This window comes from Hippopotamus amphibius, chromosome 16 (assembly GCF_030028045.1).
Source record: "Hippopotamus amphibius kiboko isolate mHipAmp2 chromosome 16, mHipAmp2.hap2, whole genome shotgun sequence".
NCBI classification, from domain to species: Eukaryota; Metazoa; Chordata; class Mammalia; order Artiodactyla; family Hippopotamidae; genus Hippopotamus; species Hippopotamus amphibius.
This window is the reverse complement of record NC_080201.1, coordinates 44,561,987-44,579,421: the sequence shown is the minus strand read 5'-3', so window position 1 is coordinate 44,579,421 and position 17,435 is coordinate 44,561,987. Positions and strand designations below refer to the sequence as shown.

The following is a 17,435-nucleotide window of genomic DNA, read 5'->3' as shown; positions in this document are numbered from 1 at the left end:
TACCATCTGTTTTATGGATGAAGAAACTGAGGCTCAAAAAAAGGTTGAATGTCTTACTCAAGGTCACATGGCTTAGAACCAAGCACCATCCAGAACTGTCAGAACTCAACTAGATATCTTATAGATGACCTTCTCATTTAGTCCACATAACTCTCTGAGGTTGGTATTATAACATCAATTCCACATTTTAGAAAATAGAAGAAATAACTGAACTTACAAGAAGTTAAAAAGGTAAAGCCAAACTATATTCCAAACGAGCTGAGGTAGTGATACCCACTCCCTGTGCAGCCTGGAGGGCCGTCCATGTCCTCCCCTTGCTTCAGATGCGACATGGTGACTGTTTTCCCATTAGGAAGATCCACACTTACTTCCTGAGCCTCTGCATCAGCATTTGCACAGGGAGCACAGGGGTGCTCCGGCTGGCCAGATTCTGAAAAGCCTCATTTTAGAGTTTTTTAACCTACAAGATGCTACCTTGCGTGGACTCCAATCTCAGCATTATGGAAAGGCACGACCTCAGCAACTGTGTTCTCATGCTTCATATGGAGAAGGGCTTGGAGAATGAAGATAACCTTGAAAGCACTGGTTTCCTACAATTATTTAATTATTTCAGCATCACTATTTTTTTATAGAATGTTAGCTGTAGAGGACCAGAAATAAATACAGCTTATGATTTGAACCATATCCTGCTGTACTTTTTCTCATAAGCCTGAAATAGAATTTTCTGACACCTTTTGTCGTTGGAAATACTGAATTTAAATAGGATTGCAGATATAAACAAAAAAGAGCAAGGTGTAGATTGATGTGTCTATTTCAGTAAAATGCATCCACATTATTGCTGAAGTATGGATACTAAAATTAATAAAATGACAAGTAGAAAAAAAAAAACCCAAATCTGGAGATGTGCACTGTAGTAACAATAAGCCTTTAAATAACACTAGGTACTAATAAAAGACCTGAAAAATGAATAACTTATTTTGTTGAGGGTCTCTTCAGGTCATAACTTTCTGTTGTGTACATATTTAAGATGACATACTTTATTAATAATTAAAAAAACATTTTACAATTTCTGATACCAGTGGCAATGATGTGAATAATTATTCTTTTACTTTTTCCTTTTTTACAGAGGATAAAGCTGAGAAATCAGAAATAGCTGGGTTTGAGCTCACAGTCAAGGATTCATTATTTTCTCATTTGTGTAAATAAAACTCCATCTACCTAACACATCATGTCCTTTTCAAACAAAGGACCTATGTACCTCAGAATTACCATGGAAGTATCTGTCTTACATTCAGTTTTACAAACTGTTCTTGAATGGTGCCTCTACTAGCTGGATTAAGTGCCACAGCTGGTATAAACATCTGATGATTTTGTTCTATAATAGTAAGAATTTATATTAGATGCCTAAAATTAAACTTTTAATTCAAAGGAAGATCTACTATAATCAACTTTTGTAAGGCAAATGATTTAAACAGGAATGACTCATACTGGGGGAAAAAAAATCAATAGATAAAAACCAAATGTGTCAGACTTCCCTGACCGCACAGTGGTTAAGAATCTGCCTGCCAATGCAGGTGACATAGGTTTAATCCCTGGTCTGGGAAGATTCCACATGCTGCGGAGCAACTAAGCCTGTGTGCCACAACTACTAAAGCCGGTGCACTCTAGGGCCCACGTGCTGCAGCTACTGAAGCCTATGTGCCTAGAACTTGTGCTCCGCAACAAGAGAAGCCACTGCAATGAGAAGCCCACACACTACAACTGAGTAGCCCCCTCTTGCCGCAACTAGAGAAAGTCCTGCAATGAAGACTCAATGCAGCCAAAAATAAATAAAAAATTAAAACAAAACCAAACAAAACCAAATATGTCACAATCTTACAAACCCTTTATGGTTCAAATAAGAAAACTGCATACAGTATATTAATGTACCATCAGAAAACTGAGGTGTAGAGTCCCCCAACACAACATGCAAACTGGATTTTCTGCACATTTAGGACTCTGGAAATGGTTTAAGCATCTTACAGTCATATGGATTCTACAATATAAACCAAAACATACTGTCTATTGTATGGCACCAATGAAAAACAAAAACTTGTCTAAAAACTTATAGGGCCAGAAATGTTCATTTTACATTTTTGCCGCTTGATTCAGAAGAATCTATATAGGCGAATACTGTGACTTCTTAAGATCTGCCGATTTAGTAACAGTTCTACATCAAAGCCAACTACAACCGCCACTCGACCCCAGAATCTGATTTTCGACTCAGACAAGCTATTCATTATAATGAGGTGTGTCTAAGACTCTCGTTTATATCCTGGATTATGCAGGTCAATGGTCACTGCAGTTGAGTGGATTAGCTGCCTTGGTTACCTCCCACCACAGGTAGCTATGCCAGTGGTGTGATCACATCACTGAAAGCGTGAAACAGAGAGGGTACCATCAACCCCATAAGGTTGCCAGGAGGAAAACACTTTTAAAAAGCAGCATAATGTATTATTTAATTATGCTGTTATTTTAAACAAATTGTGTTTGGCTTTAAGTAGCGGAGATGATGAAATAGTGAGTTAGGTTGATATTTGACATCAATCATGGGTAGGGCTCTATAAGAACAGGAAGACTTCATAAAAATCAGAGAGGGAGAAATAATAATATAATTTAGTTATAAAATAGTGGTATATAAAGCTTTCTTTATAGGAAGTTTTTCCTTTCTGGGAGCTTTCAAAGACAGATCATACCATTGTTCTGGTTCAGAGGTCAGCAAACTCTATCAAATGATTTACTATTAAACAGATAGTAAGTAATTAGGGCTTTGTGGTGCATATCGTCTTTGCAACAACTACACAGTGCTGCTGCCACACCTCAAAAATAGCCATATACAATATGTAAATGAATGGGCGTGGCTCTGTTCCAATAAAACTTTATTTCCAAAAGTGAATGGCAGGCCAGATTTGAAGGGCTGTCAGTTTACTAATTCCTCTTCTATACCACCACTGTCCAACAGAAATACAATGTAAGCCACATATGCAATCTAAAATTTTATAGTAGCTACATAAAAAAAATAAAACCAGGTGAAATTTTAATAATATATTTTATTTAACCCAAAATATCCCAAATATCATTTCAAGTAATATAAAAAACTATCAATGATACTTCACATTTTTTAAAAAACTGTCTTCAGAACTGTTGAATATTGTACAATTAGCATCCTAGTCATATTACAAGTGCTCAGTAGCCACATGTGGCTGGTGGCTATCAAATTGCACCACATGTTCTCCATCTTCCATGCTAGATTTCTACAACTATCCGGAGGTTAGTGACAGTGCTGGGATTTGGCTCTTGAAAGACAGGATATAATTATACTGCCCCTGGGGAGATAGGACAAGGGATTAAAGCTTTTGGGAAGAAATATTTGGCCTCAGACACTTGCAGCTGAGGTGGCCCAAGATTTTAGGGCACAAATGTGTAACTGGACCAATGGTACAGTCAGATGATGTTAGCTTCACTTGCCAATGCAGTGAATCAATGCCAGTGCAAAATGTTAATTGCTGTGAAGAGAGCTAGTCTTTAGCACTTGACTACATCAGAATTTAAAGCATATAAGGATGTGATTTGGAAGATAAAGTGATGAAATGTGTAGCAAGGAAAAAAACTTCAAAATTAGACTGAATTTTTAAAAAGATTAAAACCATCTAAATTCTTTTTCAAGTACCTTTGTGTAACACATGTTACCAAAGGGTAAGCATAAACTTTAGTTTAAGCCTGGGGAAGTTCTTCATTACTTAAATTCAAATTTATAAGTGATTAAATCAACATTTCCAAAGTAAGAATGGATATAACTTTTTGTTAATAAAACTTAGAGGCAAGTGTTTTTAACAAAAAATTTATTACCAAAATACAATATTAAAGTCAATACATGACAAACTCCTGTAAAGCAAAATAAATTATTCTAACATTGTACAGTATTTCCAAAGGTAGTTAAAGAAGCGCTAAGACCTTGCTTCACTGTTTGTTGAACAGATAAACTGTTCTACCATGAACACAATCCTAGAATTTTAGGCGTTAAGGCATGCAGCTTGATGTGCAGGATAATTTTACAAAATGCAAATCATCCTATTTTAATAAGATACAGTGTCAGAATTAACTGTAGTCTTTACATGTCAGTGTTCCAGAAATTTTTAGACTTTGGCTATAGAAGCAATGCCATAGTGTTACACAATACTTATTTCTTAAAAAAATACATGTATTCATGTCCATGAATATCAAACTCAAATTTCTATTAAATATATTTTATAGAATATTACTTAGAGCACCTTGCTGTACAATAAAAAAAGATTAAATAAGTGTCTATGAAAACTAAAAATATAATAAGTCTCAATAGAGAAGCCTGCTTGTCTTTGTCAAGCCAAGTACAGTTGCAGGAAGATACAATGTAAACCATTTGCTTTGTGAGAAAAGACGAAGAAAACAATAACAAAGCCACCCACAGCTACCTCAAATAGATGAAAGATGTAGAATAAAGGCTTCAGTCAGTGTCACTACACTGCACTGGCTGGACACAGAACTTGAAGTCTACAGGTCAACTGGAATATAGGCATGGTACTGTTAGAACACTGCGGATACCAACCATATTCTGGATAATTAGAGAAAGAGAGAAAATGATAGAGCCCTGAAAAAGTATTACTTATAATGATCAGAATGCATCATCTTTCCCCTCCCCACCTTTGCCTTATCCAGTAAGTTTGTTTTAAAAACTAGTTTCACTATCGAACCAGAATGATAAGTGTTCAGAGTGGAAAACAAATACTGAGCTTTGTATGGCAAAAGATCTAGTACCAGTAAACGTTATTCCTATAAAGGGAATTCCTGCTGATGATTTTAATACCTATCTCTTCTAAAATTAATATTGCATATTTCATCTTCATATTACTTTTAGAACTGCTCAACTTTTCTCGGTGGAGAGGGTTAACTTAAGGCTTGCCACAAAACCATAGTGGGAAGGTACCCAACATCCTCGGTATATGGCTCCTCCTATAGGCCAGGAGAAAGCTTCTGAAGATATTTTAGGCTCGAATCAGATGAATATTTAAAGACTTTTGAACTTCTGGGTTCATTTTTTCCCATGAGCTAGGGAAATTTTAAATTCGTGATTCCAAACGGAAAATTTATGTAACAATCAATGGAAGTGGTTTTCAGGAAATGAAGAAAGTTTATTTAAAAATTCACTGTTGAAATTTTGGGAATGTTTTTTGGTTGTTAGTATTTTCCAAATGATTATGTAAAATTAAAGCCAAGGAAAATTTATCAAACAAAAATTATTCTAAGGTTGTTAGCTTTCAGAATAATAGATTTTTATAAAGAAACACTGAGTCAGAGCTACCAGTAATGAAAAAACTAAGTGGGAACAATATAGTAACAATGGAACCATTTAAAATATTCCATTTGGATTTGGAATGAATATAATTGTGTTTTAATTCTGAAAACAGGAGAAAATGAGAAAACCCACTGCATGTGGATTTAGGGAATATAGTTTAGTATATATGAATTCATGTTCTCTTTTAAAAACCAGATATCAGAAATGGATTAACTTTCACAGATAAATTAAAGCAACTTAAATTAAAGAGTTGCAAAGTTACAATCAATTCTGTTTGTCCAAATATCGTAAGCAAGTGAGATTTAAAAAAAACAAATCAGACAGTATTTCAAGTTGCCTGGCCCCACTTAAAGAGCTCCTAACGCTATCTGAAAAATGTTAACTCATTCGATTCACATCCAGACTTTGGGAAAATAATTCTTTCTTAAAAGGTGTCTACAGAATATCCTACTCAAAAAATTCTGTTTTCGATGTTTTCTAAGCTTACAAGAGTCACAGCCTCTGCTCGAGATGTTAGAGTCAAGTTCAGAAAGAGCACCATGAAGATGGTGCACTGCATGGTGCACCGCCGCCTTTTGACTTGTAGGCAGAATTGACCTTAACAGAACAATGCATACATAAATGATCAGAACTACAAAGGCAAAACCAAAAAACCCTGTTGTCTCCACTCTTTGAAATACGTTGTAATACAAAATGTGTAATTAATGAGAAGATTACATCTATCCGATGGCAAGTTTTAGTTGGCTTCCCACGGGTCCTATTGCACGCTAAGAAAATGCAGTTTCCTGGGTAGGAGAAACCCAAATGTCTTTTGTTTGTTATTAAAAGTTTTATAAACAACCTGAATTTTTACTATCTTTTAGCCACATCTGGTTACAGCTTTTCTGCTAAGTATAACTAGATACAGAACTCCAGGGAATGAAGTCTCAGTAGCAGCACTCATTTTAAGGGGCTTCTGAATTTCATCCCTCCTCCCCCAAATGATTTCTATTAAACAGTTCAAACTATTTCCAAGGCCTGATGAGCAAGTGCAATTTTTCCTACGTTGTTGTTTTAACAGACTTTTCTAGACAACACGCTTGGTCTAATCTAGAAGAGCGGATGAGAAGGCCTATGTCACTACTGAGAAAACTGGGGTGTCCCATGGACACTCTGAAAAGAACCTCGGAGAAGTGCGCTGTGCTCAACCAGTCACCATTTCTATGAACCTTGAGATTTAGTTTGAGGCTGGTGCGAATTCACCTCTTTCCTCCTTTGCCAACTTTCACTGTAAATGTAAGACAATTTACTGCGTAAACGCCTATTTACAATCTAGGTTTGGATTCAGAGGTTTCTTTTCTTTTTTGTTTCTAAAGAGTAAAGTAATATATCTCAGATTGAGTATAAAATTTATTCCTATCAATCTGGCAAAAGATTTAGGTTGATGATCTCAAAGCTCTGTAATGAGCTCTTTTTCCCCTTGTTGATACCGAAAACCCCTCCAGCACGTACCTCCCATTTTTCACAAGAGGCTTGCCATTCATGTCAAAACTGAGAACGAAGGAAACTAAGCTCTGCTTAAGATTGTGACAATTTCATAACAGAAAGTTTTAGAATAGTTCCTGAAAAGCCCTTTCTTAACTCTTTTGCTTGCATTTCTACACTGTAAGTTTTAATAATAAATACACTCAAACTTAAAGAGGTAACAGAGGGTTATTATAAGATTACATCTTTGCTGTCTCCTCAACCCACTTCCCCTCGCTCAAAATGCTTAAATATTATTACCCCTTATCCATCTGGAATTCCTTTAATTACATTACAAATTTGGTTCCAAGGTCACACCTGTCATTTCTCCAAACTATTTCTTCTGTGTCTAGTAAGTCACTGGACAGCACAAAGGGCAAACTGTGGTTTAAAGGACTCCTCTTCTGCTGTTTTCCTCTTCAGATAACTATTCCATCTAATTTGTGTTTGGAGTTGTGCTGTGGTCCTTATTTAGGATGATGTTTACAATTTCACCCTCATGCTCTTTCATATGATCCAAGAGATTCTCTTTGCTGGTAGATTCGAAACCACAAATACAACAACAGAAGAGTAAAACGCAATACTCCACACCAGGAGGGGCCACACTGGAGTTTTTTTCTAAACCATATGAGGTATTACTTGTAGAGCTTAGTTTCTCATTCTCATTGGGACCTACGACTTCTTCACTGGGAGCCTGGGAAATCAGCTCTGAGGATGACACCAAATTTTCTGAACTTCCAGTGACAGGATCGGCTCTTTCTTCACTGCTGTTTAATACAGTCTTTCCAGAGGATTTTCCCCGAACCCTTAAAAACAAAACATCGTATCTTGAGTTGGTTATAATGTAGACTAGTAGATTTAATCCTAACTTTATAGATGATGTACATATATAATTACAAATAATAATAATTTACTTATATATTACAGGAAGATCAAATACCTGCCACTTTGTGAAATTGCATCATTAATAGCCTTGTTTACTTGTTCATAGTTATAATTTTGGTCACTGGCATGCTTCCACATATGAGACTTCAAAGAAGGAGGATGGCTGCACACATACCCACACAAAGAGCATCTGAAAGACAGATATGAAGGAAATCAGAAGATCCCACATCACTTTTAGTAACTACAATGATTCTGTAACAATTATTAAATTTATTCTCGTGAAGACTTATTAGATATCACATTTCACTCAATCTAAGATGCCACTAAGAGACATATTGATTTCAGAGGCTAAAATGTCCTAGGGTGGATATCTCAACATCAATGAAATAAAGTGTTTTACATTATAGAGAATTCATAAGAATCAGGACAAACATCCCAAATTACTTTAGATATTACAGTATTTTGAAAGATTTCTAATATAGTAATATGTGAAATCATTGCCCTAAATTATTTAACCACATACACATACACAAATACACAAAATCAATACTCTATACCACTCTATTTCTTAAGAAAGCAAAAGGGAATTAAATAATTTTCAATACGGACTCTGTGCTTACTTACAGATTCACAGAAAATGTAAAAAGTAGTCCTGAAATGCTTCAACAATTTAGATTTCATAAGTAAATCAGATAATTAATAATCTTAAAGTTTCTATTCAAAATAATAATTCTTTCACACTTGGTAAAATCTGAACTGAATGAAGTACTTAAAAAAATTAACAAACTATTTTTTAGAGTATGTTTAGGTTTAGTCACTCTCTCCCCTGCATCCAGTTCCTCCTATTATTAATATCTTGCATCAGTGTGGAACATTTGTTACAACTGATGAACCAATACTGATACATTATTATTGACTATTATTAACTAGAGTCTACAGTTTACATCTGGGTTCACTGTGCTGTACAGTTCTACCTATTTTAATAAATGCATGATGCCATGAGTCTATCATTATAATATCATGCTGAATAATTTCCCAACCCTAAACATCCTCTGTGCTCCACATATTCATCCCTCCCATCCCCCAAACCCTGGCAACCACCGATTTTTTTTTACTGTCTGCATAGTTTTTTGCCTTTTCTAGAATGTCACATAATAGTTGGAATCATACAGTATATAGTCTTTTCAGACTGGTTTCTTTCCCTTAGCCATTTGCATTTAAAGTTCCTCCATGTCTTTTCATGGCTTTGAGAGCTCTTTTCTTCCCTCTATCGCTGAATAATATTCCATTGTATGGATGTACCAGTTTATTTATCCATTTCTCTACTGAAGGGCATCTAGTTGCTTCCAAGTTTTGGCAATTATGAATAAAGCTTCTACTAAACATTCATGTGCCGGTTTTTGTGTGAATATAAGTTTTCATCATTTGGGTAAATACCTAACAGCAGAATTATGTTTATCTTAGGAAACTGCAAACAGTTTTATTTATTTATTTAAAAATATTTATTTATTTATTTAGGCTGTGCTGGGTCTCAGTTGCTGCACGTGGACTTCTTAGCTGTGGGATGTAGACTTCTTCTTAGTTGTGGTATGCAAACTCTTAGTTGCGGCATGTGGGATCTAGTTTCCCGACCAGGGATCGAACCCAGGCCTCCTGCACTGGGAGTGCAGAGTCTTATCCACTGGACCACCAGGGAAGTACCCAAACATACTTTTAAAGAGATATGTTTATTAAAAACTTAATTACAAACCTAACAAATCAGGTAACTTATCTGAACTCTTCTCTACAGTAAGAGAGACAGTCAGCAGAGGAGTAAAAGAACCACTCTGAGATATGCCAGAGCATTCTGTTCCTATTTTTTGGGGGGGAGGGGCACAGTTCCCTAACCAGGGATTGAACCTGTGCCCCCTGCAGTGGAAGCGTGGCGTCTTAACTGCTGGATTGCTAGGGAAGTCTCAGAGCATTCTCTTCTTAACAAGGTCTACCCCCAGGAGGACTATTTAACCAGAGCCTAACCTGCTGGAGTTTTATCAGAGCATATCTGACCTGAGGGAAGGAAATACCCAACTCCAGCCCACTCCAGCTATCTCTTGGCTACCACGGGCTGGGGAGGGAGGAGACTGAGAAGTACAGTTCACAGCCCACAGACACAGGTTCACTAAAAAACTAGTCATGGACTACAGAACATTTCTCCTCTCCCCACTTTTAACCACCATATTTCTAAAGGCCTGTTTACCAGCAGTGCCTTTTACCCAGTACATCATGCCTGACTATGTAGAAAAAATTACAAGACAAAGGGCAAAAACCAAAGTTGAAGAGACAGAGCAAGTACAGGAACAGGAGTCAGATATAGCAGGATGACAGAATTATCAGACTGGTGATTTAAAACAACTGTGATTAATCTCCTAAGAGCTCCAATGAATAAAATACATAGCATGGGAAAACAGATGAGCAGTGAAAGCAGAGGGACGGAAATTCTAAGAAAGAACCAAAAAGAGATTAAAAAACATAACAGAAATGAAGAGTGCCTACAATGGGCTTATTAGTGGACTGATCTGAGGAAAGAATCTCTGAGCCTGAGGATATCTCAATAGACAGACACCTCCAAAACTAGAAAGCAAACAAACAAACAAACAAAAAAAGGACTGGAAAAAACAAACAGAATATACAACTACAAAAGGGACAACTATAAAAGGTGTAATCTATATGTAATGGGAATACTAGAAGAAGAGAGAAAGGAACAGAAGAAATATTTTAAACAATGATGACTGAGGGAATTCCCTGGTAGTGTAGTGGTTAAGAATCTGCCTGCCAATGCAGGGGACATGGGTTTGATCTCTGGTCCGGGAAGATCCCACATGCTGCAGAGCAACTAAGTCACAACTACTAAGCCTGCTCTAGAGACTGAGTACTACAACTACTGAGCCTGTGTGCTGCAACTACTGAAGCCTCCACACCTAGAGCCCATGCTCCACAATAAGAGAAGCCACCACACTGAGAAGCCCATGCACCGCAACAAAGAATAGCCCTGTGTTGCCACAACTACAGAAAGCCTGTGCATAACAATGTAGAGCCAACACAGTCAAAAAAAAAAAAAAAGAGTGAGATTTTTCCAAATTAAAGTCAGACATCAAACCACAGATACAAGAAGCTCAGATAACACCAAGCAGGATACATGGCAGAAAAACTACACCTAGGCATATCATTTTTGAACTACTGAAAACAAAAGAAAAAATCCTGAAAGAAGCCAGAGGGAAAGAGAAACAAAGAAGAATTATATCTAACTTCTCAGAAGCAATGCAAGAAGGAAGAGAGTATTAAGAGAAAAACCAATCTAGAATTCTGTGCCAGCAAAATTATTCTTCAAAAGTGAGCAGAAATAAAGACCTCCTCAGACAAACAAAAATGAAAGGAATTTGTTGCTGATAGATCTGTCTTGCAAGAAATGTTAAAGAAGTTCCTTAGAAAGAAGGAAAATGATATAGATCACAAACTTGGATCTACACAAAGGAAACAAATCAGATAAAGTATAAGAGAGGATAAAATAAAAGCTTTTATCTTTATTTTTCTAAGATTTTTTCTTTTGATGTGGACCATTTTTAAAGTCTTTATTGAATTTAATACAGTATTGCTTCTGTATTATGTTTTGGTTTTTTAGCCACGAGGCATGTGGGATCTTAGCTCCCTGATCGGGGTGGAACCTGCATCTCCTGCACTGGAAGGTGAGGTCTTAACCACTGGACTGCCAGGGATGTCCCCATTTTTAACTGATTTGAGAGATAACAGTTTGTTCAAAACAATAACAGCAACAATGTATTCGGTTATTATGCTTATGTATGATTGTGTGCCCACATGCACGCACACACTTACGCATATGTGAAATGAATGAAAGACGTGATGCAAGGGACGGAAGAGATGAATTACGTTATTTTATTATAATGTACCTGGACTACCAGTGAAGCCAGCATAGCGTTGCTTGAAGGTGCATTTGGATTAGCTGTAAATATATATGCCAAACGCTAGGGAAACCATTAATAAAAAGTAAAAAAAAAATATAACTGATATGCTAAGAAAGGAGAGAAAATGGAATATAACATGCTCAATGAAAATCACTAAAGGCAGAAAAAGAGTAAAAGAAAAAAAACAAAACAAAGAACACGGGCAACAAATAGAAACCAGTAACAAATATGGCACCTATAAATTCAACTATATCAATCATCATTTTAAATGTCAATGGTCTAAATACCCCAATTAAAAGACGGAGATGGTCAGAGTGGATCAAAAACAAGACCCAACTATATGTTCTCTACAAGAAACCTACTTTATAAAGATACATATCAGTGAAAAGTAAATGGATGGAGATCGATATACCACATTAACGCTGTTTAAAAGAAAGCAGGAATAGCTATATTAATTTCAGACAGAACAGACTTGAGAGTAACGAGTTATCAGGGGAAGAAAGGAGCATTACATAATGATAAACGGGGCAATTCTCCAAGAATGCATAATGATCTTTAGCATGAATGTGCCTAACAACAGAGTGTAAAAATATATAAGGCAAAAACTGACAGAACTGCAAGGAGAAATAAATGAATCTACTATTGTAGTTGGAGTCTTAAACACCCCTCTATCAGGAATGGACAGATCCAGAAGGCAGAAAAATCAGTAAGGACATAGTTGAACTCAACGCCCCCACCAGTCAACTGGATAATAGATATCTACAGACTACTTTATGCAACAACAGCAGAACACACATTCTTCTCACACATGAAATATTCACCAAGACAGACCACATTCTGGGCCATAAAACACACCTTAACAAATTTAAAAGAATAGAAATCATGCAATATTTGCTCTCAGACCAAAATGAAACTAGAAATCCATAACAGAAAGATAATTGGACAATCTCAGAATACTTGGAGATTAAACAACACACCACATGGATCAAGGAAGAAATTCCCACAAAAAATTTACAATATTTTGAACTAATGAAAACATAACTTATCAAAACGCGTGGGATGTAGTAAAACCAGTGCCTGGAGAGAAATTTATAGCATTGAATGCATGTATTAGAAAAGAAGAAATCTAAAATCAGTCATCTAAGCTTCCACCTTAAGAAACTAGAAACAAGAGCAAATTAAATCCAATGCAAGTAGAAGAAAAGAAATAAAAATGAGAGCAGAAATCAATGAAATTGAAATCAGGAAATCAGTAGAGACTATCAACAAAATCAAAATCTGGGTCTTTGAAAAGAACAATAAAATCAATAAACCAGCAAGTAACCAGGATACATAACAAAAAAAGAGAGGACACAAATTACCAGTATCGGAAATGAAAGAGGGGACATCACTATAGACCCCACAGACATTAAAAGGATAATCAAGGAATAATATAAACAACTCTATGCCACAAATTTGATAACCTACATGAAATGGACCAATTCCTTGAAAGACACAATCTGCCAAAACTCACATAAGAAACAGACAATCTGAAGAGGGCTATCTATGAAGTTGAAATCAGGTCTAAAAGTGGAAGTACCAGGTCCAGATGGGTTCACTAGTGAATTCTACCAAACTTTCAGGAAAAAATTATACCAATTCTCTAAAATTTCTTTCAGAATATAGGAGCCAAGGGAATATTTCCTAACTCATTCTATAAAGCCAGCATTACTCTAATACCAAAACTAGACAAAGATATTACAAGGAAAAAAAAAAAAACCAGCCTATAGCCCAATATCTTTCATGAACACAGATGCAAAATCCCTAACAAAAAATTGAATCCAATAATACATAAAAGGAATTATATACCATAACCAAGTGGAATTTATCCCAGGTATACTGGTTCAACATTTGAAAATCAATCAACATAATCATCACATTAACAGGTAAAGAAAAAACATATTAAACACACCAACAGACGCAGAAAAAGCATCTGACAAAATCCAACACTCACTCATGATAGAAACTCTCAAGGTGACATCATCCTTGATAAGAAACTAGACACTTTCCTGCTAAGTTTAGGAACAAAGCACAGATGTCCTCCTCACCATTCCTTCTCAACATTGTAACTGAAGTCTCAGCTGATGCAATGAGACCAAAAAATATACATATATACTTTTCTGTTCATAGATACGATTGTCTATGCAGAAAATCTGAAAGAATACACCAAAAACTCCTGAAACTAATAAGGAATAATAGCAAGGTTGTGGGACACAAGGTTAATATACAAAAGTCAACTGCCTTCCTATATTCCAGCCATGAACAAGTGGTATTTAAAATTAAAACATGATACCATTTACATTAGCAGTCCTGAAAATGAAATACTTGCATATAAAACTAATAAAATATGTACAAGGTCTATATGAGGAAAATTACAAAACCCTGATAAATCAAAGCACTATAAATGTAGAGAGATTCTATATTCATGGACAGGAAGACTCAATATTGTCATGATGTCAGTTCTTCCCAACTTGATCTATAGATTCAATATGATTCCAATAAAAATCTTAGCAAGTTATTCTGTGGATATTGACAAACTGATTCTAAAGTTTACATGGATAGGCAAAAGATCCAGAATAGCCAATGCAGTATTGAAGGAGAAGGACAAAGTTGAAGGTGTGACACTACACATGGAATCAGTAAAAGATCAGTGGTCACCAGAGTTTGGGTCACTGAGGCGGAATGAATAGGTGGGATTCAGGGGGTTTTTAGTGAAATTACTCTGTATGATACTATAATACTGTAATGGTGGATACGTGTCATTATAAATTTGTTCAAATGCATAGGGTGTACAGCACCAAGAGGGAACCCTAATACAAACTACAGACTTAGGACGATAACGGTGTGTCAACAGTGGCTCATCAGTTCTAACAAATGTATTACTCTGCTGGGGAGTGTTGATAATGGGGGAGGCTACGAACGTGTGGGGCAGAGAGTATATGGGAAATCTTTGTACTTCTGCTCAATATTGCAATGAACCTAAAATGCCTCTAAAAAATAGCCTATTGAAAAGAGTTGACAGTTGGGACTTTCCCGGTGGTCCAGTGGTTAAGACGCCGTGCTTCCACTGCAGGGGGCTCAGGTTCCATCCCTGGTCATCTATAGGGGAACTAAATGTATGCCATTGTAGTGCGGGGGTGGGTGTGGGGGTGCGAAGAGTCACTCAGAACACAGCCCATAAGCTGTGATATTTGCAGCAGTATATGTTCATTCTTTTAGGAAGCACTCAGAGAAAGTAGGAAAAGAAATGAGATATCAATTTTTTTTTTCCTAAAGGCCTACTATCCCAGTGGCTAAAGTCAGTAGAGAGTAACCAGCTTCTTTATATCTAAATCAGCTTGTATGGGGACTTCCCTGCTGGTTCAGTGGCTAAGACTCCACACTCTTAATGCAGGGGGCCTGGATTCGTTCCCTGGTCAGGGAACTAGATCCCATGTGCCACAGCTAAAGATCCCGCATGCCGCAACTGAAGATCCCGTGTGCTACAACTAAGACCTGGTGCAACCAAATAAATAAACATTAAAAAAAAAAAAGTTAAATTAGCTTGTACCTTTAAAAGTTCCAGAGAGTTAAAAAAGGCTTTCAAAGTCTTTCTATGAAGTTAGAATAACACTGATACTAAAATTTGGCAAGGGCAACAGAAAAAAGAAAACTACACACCAATCTCACTTATGACTATCAATGCAGATATACTGAATAAAATGCTGGCAAACAGAACCCTAGAGTACATTAAAACAACAATAATACCATGAAGAAGGGACGCTTATTTCAGGAATACAGAGAATTTAATATTAGGAAATATATTACTATAATTCACTATTTGAAAGGATCATAAGAGAAAAGTCATAGCTTCATTGTTGTCACTGCAACTCAATCTAAAGAAATTCAGTATCCATCTTAATAAAACTTTTTATTATGGAAATCTTTAAGCAAAAACTAAAGTAGGAAAGTATAATGCATCTCCATCACCCAGCTCCAATAATTATTGACATTATGACAGTCTTGTTTCATGTTCCCCCAACTTAAATTTCCCTGATTTTTGCAGAAATGTCTTATTTGAATGAGGACTCAAACAAAATCTATACAGTTGTCCTTGGGTATCTGCAGGGAGCTGGTTCCAGGACATCGCACAGATAACAAAATCCGAGACGCTCAAGTCCCTCATATAAAATGATGTAGTACTATGTTGCATTTGGTTGGCATATATCTGAAGTCTCTTTTAGCCTGTAACAATTCTTCTTTCTTTCCCCCAACCCCCCCATGCCATTCATATGTTGAAGAAAACAGGTCATCTGTCTTCTAGAATTTCTCGTATTATGAACTGCACTGATTACTTTCTGTTAGTGTTATGTTCCTGTATTCCCCACATTTTTTGTAAACTGGTAGTGAGATCGAGAAAAGCGTTTCTAAACCTCAGCACTTGACACTGGGCTAGATAATTCTTTACTGTGGGGGTGGCTCTGGGCATTGTAGGATGTTTTTAGCAGCATCACCGGCCTCCACCCACCAGGTGCTACTAGTACCTTCTCTCCCTGTTGTGACAACCAATAATGTCTCCAGACATTGCCAAATGTCTCACCTGGTGGGAACTACTGATGTATAGGTTTCATTAGATTCAGGGTTAGTTTTTTTCATTTCTATTTCTTTTTCGCAAATATACTTCGTGGGTAAAGCTGTGTTCCCTACCACATTTTAGGAGGCACTTAGATCAGGGTGATAACACCTAAACCCAATGAACACTCAATAAAATTTCTCACCAAAATATGGTAGGTGAATAATTCTTCAACATGATAAAATATACCTATCTCAAGCCCAGAACTAGTATAAAGCTTAATGAGGAAACACCAGAAGCATTCCTATTAAGCCTAAGAACAAAATAAGAATGGTCACTCTCCCCATTACTACTTAGTGTTGTGAAGGTACCAGTCAGTACAATTGGATAATAGAAAGAAGAGGTGTAAATATCATAAAGGAAAGGGTGAGAAAATTATCTGCAGATAATACAACTATATACCTGGCAATTCAACAGGAATTAAAAACTTTTACAGGGCTTCCCTGGTGGCGCAGTGGTTAAGAATCTGCCTGTCAATTGCAGGGGACACGGATTCGGGCCCTGATCCGGGAAGATCCCACATGCCACGGAGCAACTAAGCCCGTGTGCCACAACTACTGAGCCCACACGCCACGACTACTGAAGCCCAAGCACCTACAGCCCATGCCCTGCAACAAGAGAAGCCACCACAATAAGAAGCCTGTGCACTGCAATGAAGAGTAGCCCCCGCTCTCTGCAACTACAGAAAGCCTGCGCACAGCAACGAAGACCCAATGCAGCCAATATAAATAAGTAAAATAAATTTGTTAAAAAAATTTTTTTACAAGTCATAAGATAATTCAATAAGCGTGTAAAGCTAACATCCTGTATAGGTCAACAGCTTTCCCACCTAACAACAATACCGAAAGCTAGGAAAGGAAGAAAAAGATCCAAGTTAAAAGAGCAACAGAAAAAAAAATACATAGGAATAAGCCTAACCACATGTGTGCGCATGCGTGTGTGTGCGCGCACGCAGTCCTTGCTGTGTATGGTTCTGATATGCATGTATTTTGGCTACTATGGCTTAGTTAAATGAGTCTCCTAACAATACTGTTCAAATTTCAAAGTATATTAACTGTGAGTAACT

At 36.7% G+C, this 17,435-nt stretch overlaps 1 protein-coding gene across 1 annotated transcript in view; it reads right to left on the bottom strand.

Moving 5' to 3' along the window:
- Positions 1-3,114: 3,114 nt before the first annotated feature.
- Positions 3,115-17,435, bottom strand: part of ZNF507 (zinc finger protein 507) — a 41,214-nt gene continuing 26,893 nt past the window's right edge. The window contains exons 5-6 of the mRNA XM_057712843.1: positions 7,815-7,949; positions 3,115-7,680 (exon numbers count right to left, since the gene is read on the bottom strand). Of these exons, the coding sequence (XP_057568826.1) occupies positions 7,311-7,680; positions 7,815-7,949 (505 nt within the window). The 3' untranslated portion in view covers positions 3,115-7,310. The remainder of the gene's footprint in view (positions 7,681-7,814; positions 7,950-17,435) is intronic.